The sequence below is a fragment of the Ictalurus punctatus genome, chromosome 5 (assembly GCF_001660625.3).
Source record: "Ictalurus punctatus breed USDA103 chromosome 5, Coco_2.0, whole genome shotgun sequence".
Lineage (NCBI taxonomy): Eukaryota > Metazoa > Chordata > Actinopteri > Siluriformes > Ictaluridae > Ictalurus > Ictalurus punctatus.
This window is the reverse complement of record NC_030420.2, coordinates 13,880,400-13,903,259: the sequence shown is the minus strand read 5'-3', so window position 1 is coordinate 13,903,259 and position 22,860 is coordinate 13,880,400. Positions and strand designations below refer to the sequence as shown.

General features: G+C 37.8%; 1 protein-coding gene across 1 annotated transcript; it reads right to left on the bottom strand.

Annotated features, from left to right (window-relative positions):
- Positions 1-7,269: 7,269 nt before the first annotated feature.
- Positions 7,270-22,769, bottom strand: mrpl40 (mitochondrial ribosomal protein L40). The gene is made up of 4 exons (XM_017467978.3): positions 22,606-22,769; positions 22,177-22,266; positions 21,946-22,101; positions 7,270-9,253 (listed from the first exon to the last, which is right to left on the bottom strand). The coding sequence occupies exons 1-4, from the start codon at positions 22,683-22,685 to the stop codon at positions 8,944-8,946; spliced, it is 636 nt and encodes a 211-aa protein (XP_017323467.1). The 5' UTR covers positions 22,686-22,769; the 3' UTR covers positions 7,270-8,943.
- Between the last annotated feature and the right edge of the window lie 91 nt (positions 22,770-22,860).

The following is a 22,860-nucleotide window of genomic DNA, read 5'->3' as shown; positions in this document are numbered from 1 at the left end:
TCTGAACCAAATAAGTTTATCTTGGTCTCATCAGACCACAGGACATGGTTCAAGTAATCCATGTCCTTAGTCTGCTTGTCTTCAGAAAACTGTTTGCAGGCTTTCTAGTGCATCATCTTTAGAAGAAGCTTCCTTCTGTGACGACAGCCATGCAGACCAATTTGATGCAGTGAGCGGCATATGGTCTGAGCACTGATGGACTGACCCCCCACCCCTTCAACCTCTGCAGCAATGCTGGCAGCACTCATACGTCTATTTTCCAAAGACAACCTCTGGATATGACGCTGGGCACGAGCACTCAACTTCTTTGGTCGACCATGGCGAAGCCTGTTCTGAGTAGGACCAGTCCTGTTAAACCGCTGTATGGTCTTGGCCACTGTGCTGCAGCTCAGTGTCAAGGTCTTGGCAATCTTCTTATAGCCTAGGCCATCTTTATGTAGAGCAACAATTCTTTTTTTTTCCGATCCTCAGACAGTTCTTTGCCATGAGGTGTCATGTTGAACTTCCAGTGACCAGTATGAGGGAGTGTGAGAGCAATGACACCAAATTTAACACACTTGCTCCCCATTTACACCTGAGACCTTGTAACACTAACAAGTCACATGACACCATGGAGGGAAAATGGCTAATTGGGCCCAATTTGGACATTTTCACTTAGGGCTGTACTCACTTTTGTTACCAGTGGTTTAGACATTAATGGCTGTGTGTTAAGTTATTTTGAAGGGACAGCAAATTTACACTGTTACACAAGCTGTACACTCATTACTTTACCTTGTAGCAAAGTGTCATTTCTTCAGTGTTGTCACATGAAAAGATATAATCAAATATTTACAAAAATATGAGGGGTGTACTCACTTTTGTGAGATACTGTATATTAAAATGTTCCTCAAGACTAAACAGGAATGTTCAGGTTATCCGTCCTGGGTCATTGATGAATCCTCTAAACGTGAGTACATTCACAAATATAAGGAGAACGAAGGGATCACGTTGGATCTGAAATTTATCACCGTTAATCCTGACAAAAGATCCGTGGCTAAACTTGCACTAAATTCGTTGTGGGGTAAGATGTGTCCAAGACCAGACAGATCAAACATGACCTAAATCCTGCCGAGTTTTCACAGTTCATGTTCTCCGATATTTATAATGTGAGTCAGTTCTCTTTTTTGAATGAGAAGGTGGCGATGGTGCAGTGGCGTTACACAGACGAGAGACTGATTAAACCGCTGAACGCTAATGTATTCATCTGCATTTTCACTACCGCATACACTAGACTTGAGCTGTACAATTTGATTGATCGATTGGGTCAGCGTTGTTTGTACACAGACACCGACAGCGTCATTTTTAAAAGTAAGGAAGGTGACTGGATGCTGCCCTTAAGCGATTACTTGGGTGGTCTTATCAGCGAACTAGATGATGGTGATCAAATCATAGAATTCGTAAGTGCAGGTCCTAAAACCTACGGTTACAAAACCATAAAAGGAAAAACAACCATGAAAACTAAAAGCATTACTTTAAATTGTATCAATTCTGAAATTGTCAATTTGAAATCACTGACAGAACTGGTGGACGAGCGAGTGAAAAATCCGGATCAAACCGGTCAACTCGTAACCACGCATAACCAAATCGTGAGAGATAAAAAGGCGTTTCATTTGAGAAACAAATCACAGTTGAAAGGGTTTGGGGTTATGTACGATAAGCGTGTTTTATTATCTGATTTTACAACTCTCCCTTACGGATATTAAGACTATTCCTGTATATAGTTTCTGTTGATGTGTTTTGTAATGGAAAATATGAATGTGACTGCTTTTGACGCTAGGATGCAACTTCCCTTTTCATGTATCGTATGTGGACCGAGTAATAGCAGAAAATCTTATTTTATTAAAATGTTGTTGGAAAACTGTAAAGAGGCAATGTCAGTAGTTCCCGAAAACATTGTCTGGTGTTATGTGTTGGCAACCTCTGTACAATGAATTGATGACCAAAATAAATATAAAATTTCTTCAAGGAATCCCTGATTCTTTGAGTGATGACGAACTACTTCCTCCCAATAAAATAAACTTGTTGGTAATCGATGACTTGATGGAATCCGCCAGTAAAAACGGCGAAGTAGAAAAGGCTTTTGCAAAATACACCCACCACAGAAATCTGAGCGTCATCTACCTCGTTCAAAACTTGTTTTTTCAAGGCAAGACTGGCAGAACAATCAACCTGAACACCAACTACATGGTTCTTTTTAAAAACCCTAGAGATAAATCACAGATCAGCATACTGGCTCATCAAATGTATCCGGGTAACGGCAAGTATTTTTTAGAATGCTTTCGCGATGCCGTCTCTAGACCTTATGGGTATTTATTTGTTGACCTGAAAGCACAAACACGAGAAGAACTTCGTCTCCGGTCGGAGTTGTTTCCGGGAGAGAATCCGGTTGCGTATGTTCGAAGAAGAAAAAAAAACTTTAAAGTTTCGGCAACAAATGTCTGATCGACTGGAAAAAAACCTTCCCGTAACTGAAATCATTACATCTGTCTCCACCCCAAAGGAGAAAAGATATATTACGTGATGCGCCCACAGATCTCATCCTGAGCATATGTGAACTAGCTTTAAATGTGCTCAGGGGAAACATACCACTGACGACAAAACAGTACCAGGTTTTAAAAAAACAAAAACTATTTGCGGATAAAAGAGCGTCCGTAGAAAGAAAAGGAAAGTTATTAATCAATCCAGAGGATTTCTTCTACCTTTGCTCAGTGTAGCCATTCCGTTTATAAGCAGCTTTAATTGCATCCCGCAACAATTAACATGGAGACCACGGAGAAAATGTATTTAGTCCCTCAACGTCAGCTCGATAAACTTAGAAACATCACCACAGAGAAGGAAAGCTTAAGAAAGACTGTCGAAAACAACTTGGACGATGCAATACGAGGTATTTTGTCAAGGACCGATCTAAATGATTATGATAAGGCGAAACTCTATGCGTCGGCACTACAAAATTTTTTAAACTTGGTTAAACTAGGAGAGCAGGAAACCGCTCAACTGACCCTATCCCTACCTAAAATACCGGAAAGCAAAATGGAAGCGGTGGCAAAATTGAGCTGCCCAAAGACGAGATCGTACAAGAGGTGCTCACTAACATTTCTGCAAGAAACAAAAGAAACGCTTCGTACGTTATGGAAAAACTTTGAAAAGCCGGTGCTTCGTGGAACAATAACAGTGAATTTATTTTTAAAGGAAACACTATCAAAGTATTTCACATGGTGAATTTATTTAAAAATCTCATGGCTCCTCATCGAATATACGATGAACGGAGGCCTTTAGGCTGGAAAGAGTTCTTACAGACAATAGCCAACCTAAATATACCCTTTTCAGCAATACCTAATGGAGGTATTTGATGCAAAATATCTGACATAAAAAGATCTAAAGATACCTCTCACCTTGTTTCCCCACCTAAAAGCAAAGAAAATGATTCTGAGACAGTTTTCAAATCCCCCATTTTTAACAGTTCTGACTGGTTTGGTTTTTGAAATGACGAGGGACAATGAATGTTATATTGTGTTACCCTATATTTCAATAAAATAACTTTTGTTTAAAAATTTTCTTGTGAAGCGTCGTCATTTAACATTCCATTACACATGTAAATGAAATATATCTAGAGGTTTAACACTGTACACAAGTAAATAAATGCTTTTTTATTTAATCTAGGGTACATTTTTTTTAACAAAAGACACAACAGCATTCTCATTTCTATTTAAATCTTCGTTATACATAGACATAATACAGTTAAACAAATAACCTTTATCTTTGTGACACAGAAAAAACACACAGTGTTGCCCGCAGCAAACTGAAGTAAAGTTTTGAACTTGTACAGGGTTGTATTTTATTTTACAACAGTTCTTTGTCAAAAAATAATGAATTGAACAAGGAAAGCGTTCGTAGACTAGTTTCCATACGAGTCAAAAATTCTCCGGTGTTTTCGTCATTAAGTCATAAAGCTAGCCAGTGCTCACACGGCATGTGTCTTGGATGTGTGTTTACGATGAACAAAGCAGGAAACTTTCTCAGTGTACTCGCAGGTAGCTCGTCACTGGCCATCACTCCGTGAAATATTTTATCTATTTCAGGACAACTTCTCATAACCTCCATTAGTTCTCTGGTATCCATGCGTTACTGGTAATCAATGAGCACGTTTGTTCAATTGTTTATTTCTAGAATACTGTCGAAACTGGCGTACACGATTAGATTCACCGTGCTCGGAAGCAGTTGTCGAAATCTCAGTTCCAGTCGCATAATTCCCGACTTTATTAATGACAAATGTTGCCCACGATCGTCATCAGGATTCAGGTTGAATGCGAATAAAGTATATCCGTTCATGTACTCTTTTTTGTTTATTGACAAAGCCTGATCTTTCAGCTGCTTTCCTGATGCTAAAATTAATGAATGGAATTCAAGGACCACGTTACCGGACTGAAAAACATGCTGAAACGGTTTTGCAGGATATTGAGTACTCTCTATGTAGAGCGCGATAAACTCTGCACCGTAATGTTTAAAATTAAGTGTTTTTATTGTATGACCCACTGAAGGCATCGTTGTCTACCATCCCAAAGATAATGGTTTTAGGTAAAGGGCCGAGGAAAACCAGCTAGACTGAAGGTCTTCAAACAGACTCTTTCGATCGGGTACTTGACTGTGGCACTGAGAAGTGCTTGCCCGTGACTGATTTTTATAGACGGTGAGACGGTTACTTTCTTCACAAAAAGAGAAGCATTGAGTATTTTCAGAATGAAATTTGCATTTCCTTCCTTCATCAAGCAGAATTCAGCTTTGCTGTGAACCATTTTAATCCTCAAATCGATACAGTTCAGTAAAAGTTTATTCTGAAAAAATATATCCGAGTGAATGTGTCCAATCAGGTCAAAGGTGTTGCTTTCAGCCCTGAAACTGGCCCTTTTTTGAAACCTTCGTTTCGGCCGTCAGGGTCTGTGGCATCCATATGCCCAGCTGTGTGCTTGTAGAATAGCCCGGTGCAAAATTGTTTCCAGGGAATCTTTTCCATAGTTGAGAAGACTTTCAAAGGTAGCATGGTATGGGTATGTACTACTAGACTGAGAAATAAGATGATCCCCGAGCATGACAACCACTTGCAAAAAAAGTGAGGCTACGGGATAGTTAACGACCCCAACGTTTGCATTGTTAGCTAAGTTGGAACCGTTGGGTTCACGATTTTACAGGCCAGATGTAAAAAAGTGTTGTTCAAGTCGAGGTAATCCTCCCCATTTCCAGCCATGTAGAACTCCAGGGGCCCGTTGTCCGTAAGAGCGGAAAGTGGAGGTATTTCGACGTGTACTTTTCGATACTCGTTTGTGTATAAGGTAATGTGAAAATATCCAATTCTGTCTTGGTACACTCTGAGGATAAACTGCGTAAGAAAGCCATGATGTTAGAAAATGTTCAGCCGCTTTCTCTTGTGAGAGATGGAAGGATGCCTGTTGCCTCTCTGCTTGGTCTTTTTCACACTGGTCTTAAGTTTAGTAACCTTACATCTTTTATTCGGAATCACGTGTCGACGTCCTGGGAGCCTTTAACATTTTTTACCCACAATCAATGCAAGGCCCAATCCGTCTTGATTTTGTGTCTTGCTCATAATGTTTCTCACTATGTCACTTACGAAACCTTTAGCCGCTGTTTTTAAATGAGGTTTTGCAATAGCAAATCCCCTTTTGAGGAACGGAACCGCCATTCTAAAAAGACCCTTGAACAGACCTCCTGACCCCGGACCCATACATGGTGGGGGTGCCTTGAAACTCCGGAAGGGGTTTCCAGCCTGGTGGACATAACAATCCACGTAGGTCTGTGGATGAACGTAGCCCCTATCCATCATTTACATACGGAACAAATGTTTAGCGGGTCTAAAGTGTAGTTTAGCTATAAATTTCCAATAACTAAAAGGTATAGGCTTGTCAAGATCAATGATTAATCTATAGCTAAGAATATGCAACAATAGATATCTTTAACTACGTCTGTTCAATGATGTTGGTGATGACCTTTTTTGGACTTGGACCTGTCACAATAAATATGATTAACCTATAGCTAAGAATATGGAACAATAGATATCTTTAACTACATCTGTCCAATGACGTTGGAGATTACCTTTTTTGACCTAGACCTATCTTCTGTGTGTGCGTGTGTGTGCGCGCGCGCATGCGCGCGCGTGAGTGAATGCACCGGAACTGGATTTAAAGTTTACTACTGATAAATTAGTAGTCTTTAACTACATCTGTCCAATGACGTTGATGATGACCTTTTTGACCTAGGCTTGTCAAAATCAATGATTAATCTATAGCTAAGAATATGGAACAATAGATATCTTTAACTACATCTGTCCAATGACGTTTGTGATGACCTTTTTTGACCTAGACCTGTACACAGAGAGTAATGTGTATCTTTTTCACCTTTGACCTAGACCTGTGAAAAATAAGGTTACAATATATACCAACTATTCATCTCTCTAACATACAAGTCAACCAAGGAAGACGCCAAACATCGGATAGAAAACTCACAGCAATATGCCTTGAAAATACAACAACGTTTCCAATAAAGTTGAGACACTGTATAAAATGTAAATAAAAACAGAATGCAATGATTTGCAAATCTCATAAACCCATATGTTTGTCACAATAGAACATAGAAAACATATACAATGTTTAAACTTAGTAAATGTACCATTTTAAGAAAAAAAAATAAGTTAATTTTGAATTTCATTCCCAACACCTCTAAAAAAAAGTTCAGACAGGGCAACAAAAGGCTGAAAAATAAGTGTTATTAAAAAGAAACAGCTGGAGGTTAATTGGCAACAGGTCAGTAACATGATTGGGTATAAAAAGAGTATCTTAGAGAGGCAAAGTCTTTCAGAAGTAAAGATGGGCAGAGGTTCACCAATCTGCAAAAATCTGCATCTACAATTTGTGGAACAATTTCAGAATAATGTTCCTCAACGTAAAATTGTGAAGACTATGAATATCTCATCATCTACAGTACATAATATCATCAAAAGTTTCCAAGATCTTCACCAAGATGTTATTCACCAAGATTGTGAATAACATGAGAGTTTATGAGATTTGCAATTCATTGCATCCTGTTTTTATTTACATTTTATACAGCAACCTTTTTTGGAATTGGGGTTGTAAAAAATGCACAACAAAACAAATGAAAAAAAGAGGGCAGAAACAGGAGTCAATGTTTGTGACAGAACTGCAAGAAACTGGCTGAATGAAATGGGATTTTAATTTATTTATTTTATTTGTTTATCCTTTATTTAACCAGGAAGATCCCATTGAGATATCACAAGCTCTTCTTCCAGGGAAACCTGGTCAAGACGCAGCACATATTTTCACACAGAGATAATCACAGAAAACAATAACCACAGAAAACAATGAGTAAAATCATGAAAAGCACTTACAACACTTGTTTCACACTGTATTCAAAAGCCATTTAAAAGTATTCAGAGGTGGCAATATCTCTAGTTTTACTACATTTTGTAGATTGTTCCAGACCCAGGGAGCATAAGAAGAAAAAGCATGTTTGCCAAATTCTGAGTATACCTTCGGGACTTTTAACTGAATGTGTGTTTGAGATCTAGTACAATAACTATTTGTATAAAAAGTTAAGAAATTAGAAATATAAGAGGGCAATTTACCTAGAAGTGCCTTAGCAATGAACATATACATATGCAATTTCCTCCGATGATGCAAAGATGTCCATGCCAAGGGTTCATATAGTATACAGTGATGAGTATGTGAATCTGCACCACAAAGCGTAATGCTGCATGATAGAGTACAGTTTCCTTAACAAAGATAAAGCTGCATGTATATAAACAAGGTCACCATAATCAATTACAGATTAAACAAAAAAAAAACAACAACTCTGCACTATTTTCATTCTAGCCTCATAAGGAAAGCAGTTTTTTAAACGATTAAAGAACCGCAATTTTGGTTTAAGCTTCTTCAACAGATTATGTGTACATTAAAAGCTAGTTTTTCATCCAACCATATACCTAAGTATTTATAAGCGCTAACTCTTTCAATTGTCGTTCCATCTATATATAGAAAAGGTAAATGAAAACCAGCACCAACACCTAAACACTAAACAGAAGAAAAAAAGGTTACAGTGGGCTAAAGAGAAGCAATCATGGCATGTGGATGATTGGATGTGATATTCATTGCCAAGGAGATGATGCTGGAATTTTTATCTTTTGCTGTTCTAATGAAACATATAAAGAGGACTGGCTGCAGAAAACAATAAAATTTCCCCACACATTTATGATATGGGGTTGCATGTCAGGTAAACGACCAGAGGAGACCTCAACAGTCAAAGCACAGGTGTACACAAAAATTTTGGACACTTTACTCGTTCCATTGATAGAAAATAGGTTTGGTGATGAAGTCATTTTTCAGGATGATAATGCATCTTGCCACAGAGCAAAGAGTGTTAAACTTTTCTTCAGGACAGGCATATCAACTCAATGACATGTTAATTTTTTTTGTTGATGATTCCATAATTCTTTCCTCTACTTGATCTGGGAAAAAATGCCATTAATTAAAACAATTTAATTTAATTTGTTTGAGGTATGTTTCATGAAGCCAGAATGTTCAGCTATTAAACAAAAATTGTTTGTCTCATATCTGTGATTTGTTTATTTATTATGAAATAAAAAAGGGTGGTGATTCCATAATTTTTGCCAGGGGTTGTACTATGGCACACTTAGCCTGTAAGAACACAAACTTTAATTTAAGAACAAATTAACACAGTCTGCTTTTCTACAGATATGCATTTAATACAACTGCTCAATATTAGTCATGAAATGATTTCAAACAGCACAGAAATTACAAACCAGAAGTAGAGTTCCATCACACATTTTTCATTAGTACTAGCAGCAGTCACTAAGTTCCATTATTGTGTGTACACTCGTGTAATGTTATTATATTTGCCATCAGGGGCCTCTTGGTTTGGAATAGGTGGAGTATAGCAGGGACCATGGTGCTGGAAGGGGAAAAGACTACTGTCAGGGCTGAGTGCTGCTTTGTAAAGCTCTTCTGATTCCAGCTGAAGCTCTTTTAAAGCTTCTGTCTGGGCCTTTAGAGCCTCTTCAATAGCTGCCATCTCAGCCTGGTGCTGGGAGTTCTTGTATCTGGACCATACCTTAAGCAGCAGTCCCCTTCGCTCACTCTCTTCAAAAGACAATTGGGGAGGGCTGCGGACTCTGAAAGAAGACAATACTGAAATTATTTAATGCAAAAGTTCAGCTCCACCCAAACTACCTTTGATCTACTGAAAAAATTCTGACTCTGATCCACCTTTAAATATTGGGTCTTTATCCAGTCTGTACAGGATTTTGTGGGGTTTTTTATGCTTGATTTTGACAGTTGTAAGTTAATGTGTATAAATAGATCAAAATATTTTTCATTGTAGTAACATTTAGTTATGACCACTAATGTCTCAACCACAACCAACTGCCAATAATTCTCTTTCAATAATTCTGTTTAATATGCAAAATATCCATTTTCATTCATGTTGGAGTAGACCCGTATGACTTACTTTTTCTGCAGAAACCAAACGATGTTATTCTGAAGATTTGTATCGCCACTCCTTCCCATGTAATTTCAGGGAGCTTTGAAGTGTCCGAAGAATTCAAATACCATAAAAGTTACCATAAAAATAGTCTATCAGTGAATAACAATTAATTCTGTTTATCACACAAAGATATTGTATGACTTCAAAACACTTGTAATATATGCAAAATGTAACAAAAAATGTTGCTTATTTTAACCAACAAAATCCTGTGATTTTGTTTTCTTTATTGTCCCTGTAAATTACATTTGTTATTTTTGTCTTTCAGGTGCATTTCCTAAGAACTTTTAAATAAGAGAAAGAGAGAAACAAGTAACCTAGATTACCACTTATAACTAGAATTTACATTAGTGGTTCTCAAACCTTTTCAGCGTGAGGCACCCCCTCGTGTACGGCACATCACTTTGTGGCCCCCTAGAGTAATCAAATTTTTTGCAGTTTAATTTTTTTTCACACTAGGCTCTTCTGTATGAACTTTCTCAGATTAGAGACTACATCTGTATCTAAAAACTTATCCATTTTAAATAGTCATTTTAAATAAATCAGCATGTGGCTAACAGTACTGTAACACTAGTATATCAACAGATGTCTCTGTTTGGTGTGGGTCTTAATGTGCTGTGTATAATTGATTTCATTTATTAATATTTCTCATTTTTATGTACATCATAGTGTAAAGGTTCACAATCCTGACACACATTTAAAAAAATAAATAATTTTTTTTTTTTTTTAAATTCTAGAATTTCTGTGTGGCCCCCGGGGTACCATCCCATTTCAAAGAAATCTGCAGAGGTATTTAATGGAGTTCTACAAATGGCCATTCTGTGATGCCATTAAGTGTACAATATCCAAGTGCCTGAAACATTTACAACTTCAACACCAGCGAGACTTCAAAATAGTATGTAATATATAGGGGTGTAAGAGAAGCTACAAGACTGGTCCTAGTTTTAGAAACCACATCTACTAAAACCATGCAACCTATAGGGGCTGAGCATGTGCTAAGCCACTTATAACATTTGGGAACGCAACATGTGGCAAGTTCAGTGTTTCCCATACATAGGCTCTACTTGGGCATGGCCCACCCAGGTAGATAAAATCCGAATCCCAATTTTTCTTTTTAATCAAGACGCGGAATTGTCAGTTCATAATGAACACAAACCAGCAGACGGTCAACCCCCCCGCTACTCAAGACAATGCTGCGATTCAGTTGGTATTCAACAGCAGCAGCAACTTTTTTTCCTAACTCGTGTCGCGACGGACCGACAGCCGGCGCGCGTGGTAGGAAAGTCGCTCCTTCCCACAACCGGAAGGCCCGTCACGCTGGGGCGGAGCCGCCGACACCACCCCGGCCGGTGATTGGGGAGTCGGGCGGGAGAAGTCGCTTCTCCTTAATCTTCCCGATATCCATACTTCTGCATTTTTTTCTAATCGCTTTCTCTCTCTCTTTCCAGAAGGCTCGGGTGCAGACGAGAACGCAGCTTGGTGAGCTCGCACGCGGCGTTTACCGACGGCACGAGAAAGCCCTCACGCTTCAGGGAAGTCCCGACACGCCCTGGAGAGCGCTGCCACGCCAGCCTCACACAAACCCTCACACACTCACACCTCCTCACTTCCGACATCACCCGAGTAAGAAAAAATAAAGTTAATCCCTTGATCACTGCATCCAACGTCTCCTGCGTGTCTGTGCTCCGCCCCTCACGGGCTATTTCCCTACACTCGATAATAAAAACACCACACTTAGCAGTTTGTGTATTGGATGCCTAAAAAAAAGAATGCTTTTTCGCATTTAACGTGTTAACGTTAAGCGTTATTTTAACTTACGAGGGTACAGTAACGTTAGTTGGTCTGACTAGCTAGCTGTCTAAGGTTAGAGCTAGCTTCGACACCGAACTGAACACTCAATGCAAAGTGACGTAGCTCTAACGTTATCGATAAATTAAGACAACAGCTTACTGGCGTTACGTAACATTATCAAGAGTGTACAACTACCAACGTTTGTGGATGTTTTGCTCCCATTCACCAGCTTTCTCGCTACCACCACTCGCTCTCTTCATTCACTGTCTAGCTCGCTCAACCACCACTGCTCTCGTTCCCTCTATCGCTCCACGCTGTCAGCTCGCTTTCTCATCTTTTCAAAAATGAGTCAGGAAGCCAACAACAAGCCTGACTTTACTTTTAACGTTATCAAACGAAGAGAGACGTCCTCCCTTCGTCCGAGTAACATCTTTGTACTCATGACAGGGTTGAATTGCTCTGATCAGTCTGATTGCTAAACTCTGTTGTGACTGCTGCTGTGGACAGTCGTGGAGCAGACACTTTGTTTATAATTGTAGCATCCATCATCCAAATAAGTACTGATAATACACTTAGTATTTTACAAATTAGAGTGTTTTTTACTTGATAAATGTGGGTGTTGATACGCAAAATGAACTAAACTGGTTTTATTTCTATTTTTAAAAATAAGGAAAACGATGGTGGGCAACCAGCGTAATCAGTTTATGGCCGAACACCTCAGAATCTCCATCAATGGGCCTGCCCCTGAAGCATACCCCTACAGACAGGCGTTGGAAAAGTTTTTTTCCAAGCCAAGGAAAATTAAATATTCCAGCAAGCAATGACAACTGTGCAAACAGGGACATTTGAAAATGTATTCCATAATGTAAATAGCTATTTATTTTCAAAGTTACTTATTTTGATATGTTCATCAAAAATCAGTCTGTGTTTTGTTCTTTAATATATTTTGAAAATGGAAAATGTTTTTTAATATGCAGTTATGCATTTCTTAAGTTATTTATGCTGACAGTTATTTTGAGTAGTTATTCGTTTGCAATAAATAGTTCATTCATAAACCTTTGTTTGACTAATTTATTACAGAAACCGCACCGTCATATGCTGCGCATCAACCACCACAACAAATAAATTGTCAACCTGTGGGAAACACTGAGGTTCAGTTGACATAATTGAGAACAAGATCAAACTTGATGAGTGTACATGTTCACTGTACATTATCCTTTACAAATATCCTTTTATAGTTCGTTTCAAACTGTGTGCCAAGAACATATGTTTTCTTTTTATGTTTACACTGGTGTTGCAGATGTGGAGAAGAATGCTGCACTGCTCATTTTACCATCTTTATTTCAAGAAGACAGCAAGTTTCTATTCTGTCTGGATAATGTAAGTTTTGAGTGGTCTTGTTTCTGTTTTGTTTTTTATGCTAAAAATGAGAAAACTAAGAAAATTCTGTCATTTTCTCAACCTCATTTTATTCCAATCTTGCATTTTTCTTTGATAAGTAGATGTTTGAGATCACAGAACTTTAAGGAATTGTCAGCCACAGTCACCATTCACTTTGATTTTATGGAAAGAAGGATGCATTAAAAGTAAAATTATGGTGTCCAGGAAGGGTTAACTAAGTTTTGTTGTGGCCAAAACATTTTAACTTACGGGAACGTGATATGTCGTTCCGTCAACACAAGGTCTCTAGGCCACGACTTCACATTACATAGACACAACTTAAGGACGCTGTTACCTTGACAAAATGATCTTGGGCTTCTATTATCCTATTATCTCGCGGCCACAACATATCACGTTCCCATGAGTTAATATATCGTGCCCACAACAAAACTAAGTGAACTGATCCTGGCCCTTCCTGGGCACCATAAAAATGACTGAGGCCATCATTCTGTCCAAGATATTTTCTCTCACCAAAGGGGAAAAAAAGTCAGGTTTGGGATGAAATGGGTTTGACTAAATGATAGAGTTTTGATTGTTGGTGAAAAATCCCTTTAACTCAAAAGGACTTTATTGTATTCTCAGTTAATCAACAGATCTGTACAATATTTTTCCCAATTTACAGAAATCAGCAAATCCAAAACCCACAATCATTTTTCATGGAGCTTCAAACCTGCTTGATGTGAAAAGAGCCAGCATCAGAATGGATGGTGTCAATATCATGACTGAAGACATGGAAGGTCAGAGGCAGTGGAGTGTCTCTTTGCTATCTATTTCATGTTCAGTGTGACCTATCCAAAACACATCATTCGCACAATGAATTTCATTGTTTAAACATTCCAGTGGCCACAAAAGACATTCTCAAAATGTACAACTAACTATCATAGTATAGTATACTACAATATTAGGGGCAGTGGTAGCTTAGTGGTTAAGGTTCTGGGTTACTGATCGGAAGGTGGGGGGTTCCCAGCACTGCCAATGCGCCACTGTTGGGTACTTGAGCAAGGCCCTTAACCCTCTCTGCTCCAGGGGCGCTGCATCATGGCTGACCCTGCGCTCTGACCCCAGCTTCCTGACATGTTGGGGTGTGCGAAGAAAACTGTGTTGTAGTGTATGTGAGATCAATAAAGACTATTATAAACTGTTGATGTATATAAATAGTTTAGCCATAACAAACTTTATTTGTGGTTAATGTTTTAATGTCAGTTTGTACATTTAAGAAAATATTAATTTTGAATGCTTTAACACAAAAATTACTTTGTGTTTGTTGTTTGCATAATAATAGTTGTTATAGGTAACATACTTCTTACACGATGCACTATTCATTGTCCCCCCCCATTATTTGAGTGACATTTGTCATGTTTACAGTCATTGAAATCTTCCCCATTCTGTGTTATTAAATAATAGTTATTAATTAAAAAAATAATTCTACTGTGGTTATTTAAGATGTCAATAACATAAAATATTTATTTCACATATCCATAATAGTTTCAGTAAAGGACAAAGCAACAATATAATAATTTAATCCATGAAAATGAATGAACCCATAAGAGGTTTTATACAGAACCTTTTCACAGTTCAATCAAATGGGTTCACTTTTGATTGAACCCTTAACAAAGGGTCCTGTCTTTTAGGGGTTCAAAATATGAAACACCCGATAGAACCCTTTAATGTTCTATACAGAACCGTTTCTTCTAAGAGTGCAGGATGCAACTCCCTCCATATATCAGTCAAACTTGTATCCTTACAAGCACTCTTAAGTAGGGATGCACCGAAATGAAAATTCTTGGCCGAAGCTGAACCCGAATATAATGAAAAATGAATACGTTTTTTTTGTGTTTTTTTCCATTGATTTTGCCATTTTTTTCACCATTGCATAAATTAAGTAGTCAAAATGTGCTTTTTACTATTTTGTCTTGCTTTTCCAAGAAAATAATCAATTACAAAAACTACAATTTCAAAATATTTATTTAACACAACATTTTTTTCATTCAAGCAGGCATAGGCTACCAACAAAGCACTATATATTATATTATAATATAATATATATAATATAAGCACTATTATATTCGGGATATATACCGCTCGCGTCCCCGTACACCTCGGAGTATTATAGTAGATATAGTATAGTTAGATACGTTAATGTTATGTTCCTTGATAGATTTAGTTAGTTTAATCTATAGATTAGTTCATTTAGTCCCTGCTGGTTTTTCCACTCCCACTTCCAGTCCATAGTACTAGTTCATGTTTCTTGTTTTGACCCTGTTTTCTGTGACTGCGACTTTGATTCCTGCTTTGCCCCTTTTATGCCTGTTTGCTGATCGCCCAACCCTTTGCCTGTCTTGACTAAGTTTTTTGGATTACGATTTGGATTTATCTGCCTGTCCTTAAATAAATACGTCTTTATTTGCACCTGCTTCCGTACTCTACTCCCTTAGGTCTCGCGACGTGACAGAATACTCCGCGAGGTATACAGGGACACGAGCGGTATATATCCTGAATATAAATCAGCACTAAGCGCTGGCAGCTGAAAACAATAAAGCCACACCCCTGAACAACCACCAATGACAAAATAGGATGCAGAACAGAAACAAAACAAACACACGTGTCCACAGTAAACAATGTCATGGTTATCAAAAGCCGAAGAGCATGCGCTCGCTGAGCACTCGTGCATGTAGCTCGTACAGCGAAAGTGCTTTTTTTTGCCATTTTCAGCCGAATAATTTCAGTTGCCGAACATTCAGTGCATCCCTACTCCTAAGCGTATTTGAGGATTTACAGGTTGTTGTTTTTTTTAGATGCTTTTCTGCTCACCACAGTTGTAAAGAATGATTATACAAGTTACTATATCCTCACTGGCAGCTCAAACCAGTCTGGCAATTTTCCTCTGACCTATCATTTCAACGAGGCATTTGCACCCACAGAACTGTCACACACTCAGTATTTTTTGTTTTCCACATCATTCCACACTTTGTAAACTCTAGAGACTGTTGAGTGTGAAAATCCCAGATGATCAGCAGTTTTGGAAAATACTCAAACCAGCCCATCTGGCAACAACCATGCCTGTATCTGCATGATTTTGTGCATTCTGCTGCTGCCGCCATATGATTGGCTGATTGGATAACTGTAGAGATGACACGCAAAATGGAGAACTGCATAAATAAACAGGTGAGAAGGGTCCGCTGTCGTCATACAGTACAAGAGCGGCCTCTATTGTGGTGTTTGATTTTGACACGTGAGACTACACTCTGCACAGAGCGGGATACTTCAGATGCCGACTTAAAACATCGACAAACGAAAAGGAGTGTTACTTTTTAGATGTACATATTTTTTCTCCAGTATTCTTTAATAGTTTATATATCATTTTATAAAGTACAGTACATTTTCATGGTACAGAAATGACTTTATTTATAAAGTAATTTATTGAACTTTATAAAGTTCAGCATTATTTTACTTTGAGTGTTATGTTTTCATTCAGTACAATATTAAAAACTATTGGTTATCAGCAGGTACTGACCAACTTATCGGTATCTGTAAAATCCAATATCAGTTGACCTCTTTATTTATTCATAACAACACAATCAGAAAAGACAGCAAGTATGGCTTTCATGGAAGGGTGGGTAGGAAAAAGCCCCTTCTCTCCAAAATGCATGACTTAGGTTCACAAAATTATATGTGAACAAACCACAAAAGTTCTGGACCAATGAGAGCAAGTTGGAAATGTTTAGTCAACATGCACAGAGCCAAGTTTGGCAAAAACCAAACACAGTGCATCACCACAAACACTCCATATCAACTGTCAAGCATGGTGGTGGAGGGTGATTATTTGGGTTTGCTTTGCAGACAAAGGACCTGGGAAACTTCTAGCTGTTGAAACAATGATAGACTCCACTTTATACCAGAATATTCTTGAGACAAATTTGAGGCCAGCTGTCCAGCAGCTTAAGCTGGAATGAAACTGAGTCATGCAACAGGACACTGATCCCAAGCACACGAACCAATCGACATCTGAATATCTGAAGAAGAAAAAAATCTAGCCGTTGGAATGGCCAAGTCAAAATCCACACCTCACCCCCATTGAGGTGCTCTGAAGGGATCTTAAGACAAATGCCCTCAAACGTCAATGAATTGAAGCAATGTTTTAAAGAAGAATGGGCCAAAATTTCTCAAAACTATATGAGACTGAAACTACAGAAAACACTTACAAGTTATTGTTGCACTTGTTCAAAAATCTCTGAGACTGTCACACATTTAAAAGGCAATAAAGTGCAAGTAAAAACAAAAGCAGTGGAATACTGTGCCTTTTCAAGTTACAAGTGAGTAAAAAAAAAAATTAAATGGAAGTAATTACTATTCTTACATATGCAGACATTCTCTACAGAGGGTACACCCATTACTGTAGCCTAATGTTTCTTTGCAAATAGTTTAGCTTTGAGAATTACAACGGGACAACACAGTTATCAACAAAAGTTTACTGGGCCATCATTAATGCGCAAGTGATGTTGAAATGAGAGCTGTTACCAACTGTATTGGCCCTTCAGGTGCTTTGCCAAATTAGTGGTGTTAGCACCTTTTGTTAGTACTGCTCTGTAGCAGCTAGGGCTGCACAATTAATTGAATATCAATCGCGATTACGATTTTGACTGCCCACAATTAAATGAACATGATCGACTGCGATATTCTGCGATGGATTGGCACCCTGTCCAGGGTGTACCCCGCCTTGTGCCCGATGCTCCCTGGGATAGGCTCCAGGTTCCCCGCGACCCTGAAGGAGTAAGCGGTAGAAGATGGATGGATGGACTGCGATATTGACGTTTCAAGTTCGTCCTCCGCTCATAGAAAACTCAGCTGCAGATCAAATCAAGCGCTTCCTACACTAAAGCCAATCACATAGAGCGCCGCAGGGATGACGTCATTTTGTAGTGCCAAAACCCCAAAACGGAATTAGCATTTTAGCCCTCGAGCTGCTAGTTTTGCTTCGAGCTCCAGCGCTTGCACGAGGGGAAATCATGAAATTAGCACGATGTTAAATAGCACTACAGAGGTTGTCGGGGACATTAAACCTCATCACACCGAACGGGAAAAAAACTTTGCAGATAAACTTGGGGCTCTACAGTATGACCATTTCACTCGCATTTGTGACCGAAAAGTACTTTGTGCGACTGTGAATAAATATTTATTCGCACCGGTGCGAGTGACCTGTTCGGAGTTGTATAATACAATCATACTTTCACACTGCTTTTCATCTCCTCAGTCAACCGAACAAGTGTTTAAATACTACAGAGAAGCCATTATGATGACGAGTAACACTGAACATGTGCTTCAACTTCCTGATCTCACAAACTGCCATCTTTTTTTGATCCCGCAAAATAACCTGAACTTTCACCTGCTAGTGTAGAGACAGCTGCTTCACGCGGAGTAAATTAAAAATAATGCTACAAGGAGGGTTTAATTCAAACTTCTTTATTAAATAATTCCTCACCAATCATAATCAAGAGTAGCAACTGTTCAGTCTGTAAACATACAGTACACTGCCAGTCTCCTTTCACTAACTCTAATTCACTTCATTTAAACTCACGGTTGCCAGATATCACTAGAAAAGTCAACTCCAATTCCCATGTTTTGATTTATTCCCCCAAAACGCAATATTATCAGCAGACATGGACACTGTACTGGGGGAACCAATCTAAAGCTGATAAACAAATAAAAACAAAAACTACTAAAATATAAAGACAGAAAATGTGCTTAGTTGTAAATAAATCATTTAATATAAAAATTGATATAATAACTTCATGAAATATAAATAAAATGAGAAATGAAAATGTTTAATTACTATGAGTTGCATTTAATATCAATTTGACATTAAGCTTAGTTCGCTATTTCCAGAGAAGTCTATTAGCCTTTTTCCGAATATGGATAATTTCTGTGTTAGACTACTTTTAATTAGGAGACTCTATTGTTTAAGATATTTAAAAATAAATATTTTATGCTTGTTTATTTATCAATTAACCAACAGTATCTCATTGCTATTATTTTAATTCAATTAAGAGTGACCATGAGCAGAGAGCTTACATTTAACTGTTTATGAAAGACTTCCTGATTAAAGTTTAAATAAAAAAAGATTGATATCTGGATCGTATCGGCAGTAATGAACACCATTAAAACTAAAGCGCTCTGCATCTGACGGGTAAATGAATTTACCCAATCACATCCTATATGAGATTATTCAGATATATACACAGAGCGGTTCGAGAACTGACTCCAGCCCAGAACCATGGCAGCGTAAAATGTCTAATAGTGTAGCTTTAAATATATTTAAGAGGAGCAGACTTCAAAGACTGTACATTGATGTTTATTGTATTTGTTTACAAGGTGGAACAGGTTAACGGTTGTTTTTTGCATACAGTCTGTAAAATTAACTGAAAATATTAAATTTAGTTTATCAGAAGGTAAATTAATGTGTCATGGCTCACACTATGTTCCTAAATTCTGTCATAATTGACCAGCTCAAGTTTTCTCATGCCTACTTGTGTGTTATATTGTGGCATGAGAAAACTTAACATATTTTTATTGCACTTTCACATTTATTGTCACTAAAATCAATTAATAATCGTGATAAATAATCGTGATCTCAATATTGATCAAAATAATCAGGATGGGGTTATAACATGGAATAATGAGTCCCTGAACAAGGGGGTAGGGGGGTGGTGTCAATATCAAAAGTAACAGTCAGTATCTGGTGGCCACCAGCTGCTTTAAGTACTACAGTGCATCTCATCCTCATGGACTGCACCAGATTTGTCAGTTCTTGCTGTGAGATGTTACCCTACTCTTCCACCAAGGCAAGTTCTCGATCATGTCTTGGGGGGCACATGGTTACATGTAATTTTCCACTGCAAGGACAATCAGCTGTCCTTCCTGTCTCCCTGTAGCACTGTCTTAGGCATCTTACATTACAGACATTGCAGTTTATCGCTCTGCCCACATCTGCAGTCCTTATGCCTCCCTGCAGCAGGCCTATGACATGTTCATGCAGGTGGGCAGGCACCCTAGACATCTTTTTTTCTGGTGTTTTTCAGAGTCAGTAGAAAGGTCTCTTTAGTGTCCTAAGTTATTGTGACTATGACCTTACATGCCTACCACCTATGCCTTAAGGACTGTTCCATGTGTACATGTGCAATAATTGTTTATAGTTTATTGAACAAGCATGAAAAACATTGTTAAACCCTTTCCAATAAAGATATGTAAAGCTTATTTGGATTTTACAAAATTATCTTTAAAATACAGTCTCCTGAAAAGGGGACGTTACTTTTAGCTGAGTATATATTTCTTTTAGCAAAAGGGATTTTGAGTCGATTTTTCCATAAAATGGGAAAATAAATCCTGAAGTGCATGTTGTTTATGTCCAGTGATCTTGTTTGCCTGATTAATTACTTGTGAAAGTTGATTCTTCTGCTTAAGTGTTAGATATCCATGAAACAATGTTATATGTAAGAATACTTTCATTCACAGATCTATAAACCATGGTTAAAGTATGTGTGCTAATGTTAAAACTCCTCAGTTTCCTAAGAAGACTATGGATGGATTCTACATGACTTTGGAAATTGAGTTTATCATAAATAATTGTTCCTAAATACTTAAACTTTGAGACCCGCTCTACCTTTTTTCCCTTTATGCTAACTGGATTATATACAAGGCCTGTATTTCCCATTCCCACTTCCCATTGTTTGGTTCCCCAATCATAGGTCTTTCGTCTTTTCAATATAAAGTTGTAAAAAAAAAAAAAAAAAAAAAAAAAAAACTATTGTCAAACCAAAGAACCAGACTGTCAATATACTCAAAATATGAGGAGCTGTTAATTTCCTTCGGACAGGAAACCAAAGCCATATCAGCAACATACTTTATAAGGGAAACGTTACTGTCACCACACTGCAGTTCATTGATGTATACAGAGAACAACATAGGAGACATTACACATCCTTGCGGTACCCCAGAATTTAGGACCAAACAATCAGACATGATGTTATTAATACAAACTCTCTGAGGCTGATCTTTTAGGAATTCCTTAATCCACAGAATCATTCAACTACTAACAACTAAATCACATAGGCACTTTAAAAGAAGATGAGACTGAACAGTATTAAAGGCAGAGGGAAAAGTCAATAAAGAGAATTCTGACATAAGCATTTTTTTAATCTAGATAACTTTTAACTTTATTTAAGAGTGAGAGGTGTCCACAGTGCTCCGATTAGCTTGGTAGACAAATTGTAAGGGATCAATGAATCTCCCAATTTGAGAGGACAGTTCTTTACACACTATAGAGGGGACAGTTCTTCACATACTATACGCACCATACATTTGCAAAGAACTGATATAAGAGAAATGGGTTGAAAGTCATTAAAAGATTTTGCATAAGGTGTTTAAGGCACTGGAATTACAGTGGTATTCTTCCAGGCCAGTGGTACATTGGCTCATCTCCTGTTTTACTGGGGAGAAAAAGACTTCTCTTTTGGCATATTTTTGGTTGATAACTCATACTTGTGTACTACAATGTTATGCTGAGGCAGTAGCGGAGCTATAAGGGCCTGGGCACACCCATTTGGAGGCCTGGCCCACCCAAAAAGCACTCTTGTAGTTAGGAATTAACATTAGTGACAATGCTCAGCAACCAGTGTAAACTTATCCCTGAAATTTTCATTTTTGAGAATTTTATTAATGGTTCTGATTTTTTTTTTTTTTAATCTTAAAACCAAACCCAGTAATATAAAAATCATATGTTTTTAAATGCAATAAAATTAATAAGCATGTTTTTTTTTAAAATCCCTAACAAGTTAAACAAATCATACTAAAAAGCACAACAAGAAAAATTATTTAATGTGACTATATAATTCAAATACTTTTGTATTTGTATATGAAAGCCATACTTTCTGGCTTTGTGAATTGCTCTTAGAAGAAAAAAGTTAAGATTCTTAAAATTAGGACTAGCACACCAAATTTAAACCTCTCTCCTAAATTGGTTAGGAGCTTTTGGATAGAAGCGTTTGTGTTACTCCAACCCCATAATTCAGCAGCAAATAAGGTATGGATTTATATTACCTGATCTCATCAAAGCACTTGGCTGGAGGTATAAAGTCTTCTATAGGAATAAGCTCGGGTGGGATTTTCTCAAGCTTCTTCACCTTTTTCTTCAGACGCTCTTTTACCATAAGATCACGGCGCGGGTCAACCTTTTTCTTTTTCTTCGGCTCCGCTCTGTTCAGGATGATAACAGAAGCCGAATTGGAATCGTAACTAAAGGCGTATTTAATTTAACATCACCTCACTGACCTTAAAGGAACCGAACTCTTCAGTGAAATCACTGAGGTCATCCAGTGGCTGTGTCTTACAGAGCATACAGGCCTGCATCCGAGGACAGATCTAGAAATAAATGTGTAACGGATATCAACAACTTTAAATAAGGGGACACCATACATACACATTCCCATACAACTAGGCCTATCTAAAAAACTAACTCAGAATACGTACGCCACATAGGCATGGCACGGGGGTGTTCTTTAAAACTATCGCTCAAAATTACACTAAACAAAACATTTTGTTTAATTGGTAGATTTTGCTTAACCCAAGCAATTATTACAGCTTCAGGTATTTCCGAAACAATGTACGGAGTGTATACAGAAAACTATTCTCCGGTCAGCCTACTTGCTAGCATGCTAACTACTTAAGCACGCCTTAATGAATTGTGAAAAAAAAACATACCCTGTTAATGATACCGGTCTTGTAAGCATCTGCATGACCATTCGACAAACAATCTTTGACATCGCTAATTTCAGAAACATATAAACATTACTGAATGTAGAACGCAAGTTACTCGTTTCTTTGACGTCTTACAGCGAATGGTAAGGGTATATGCAGGTAAGTTCTTACAAACGCACTTTCGATTTTTTAAACATTCTATACAAATTAAGTGTTTGCAAAATATTAGGTTTTATTAAATAGATATATTTTTTTGTG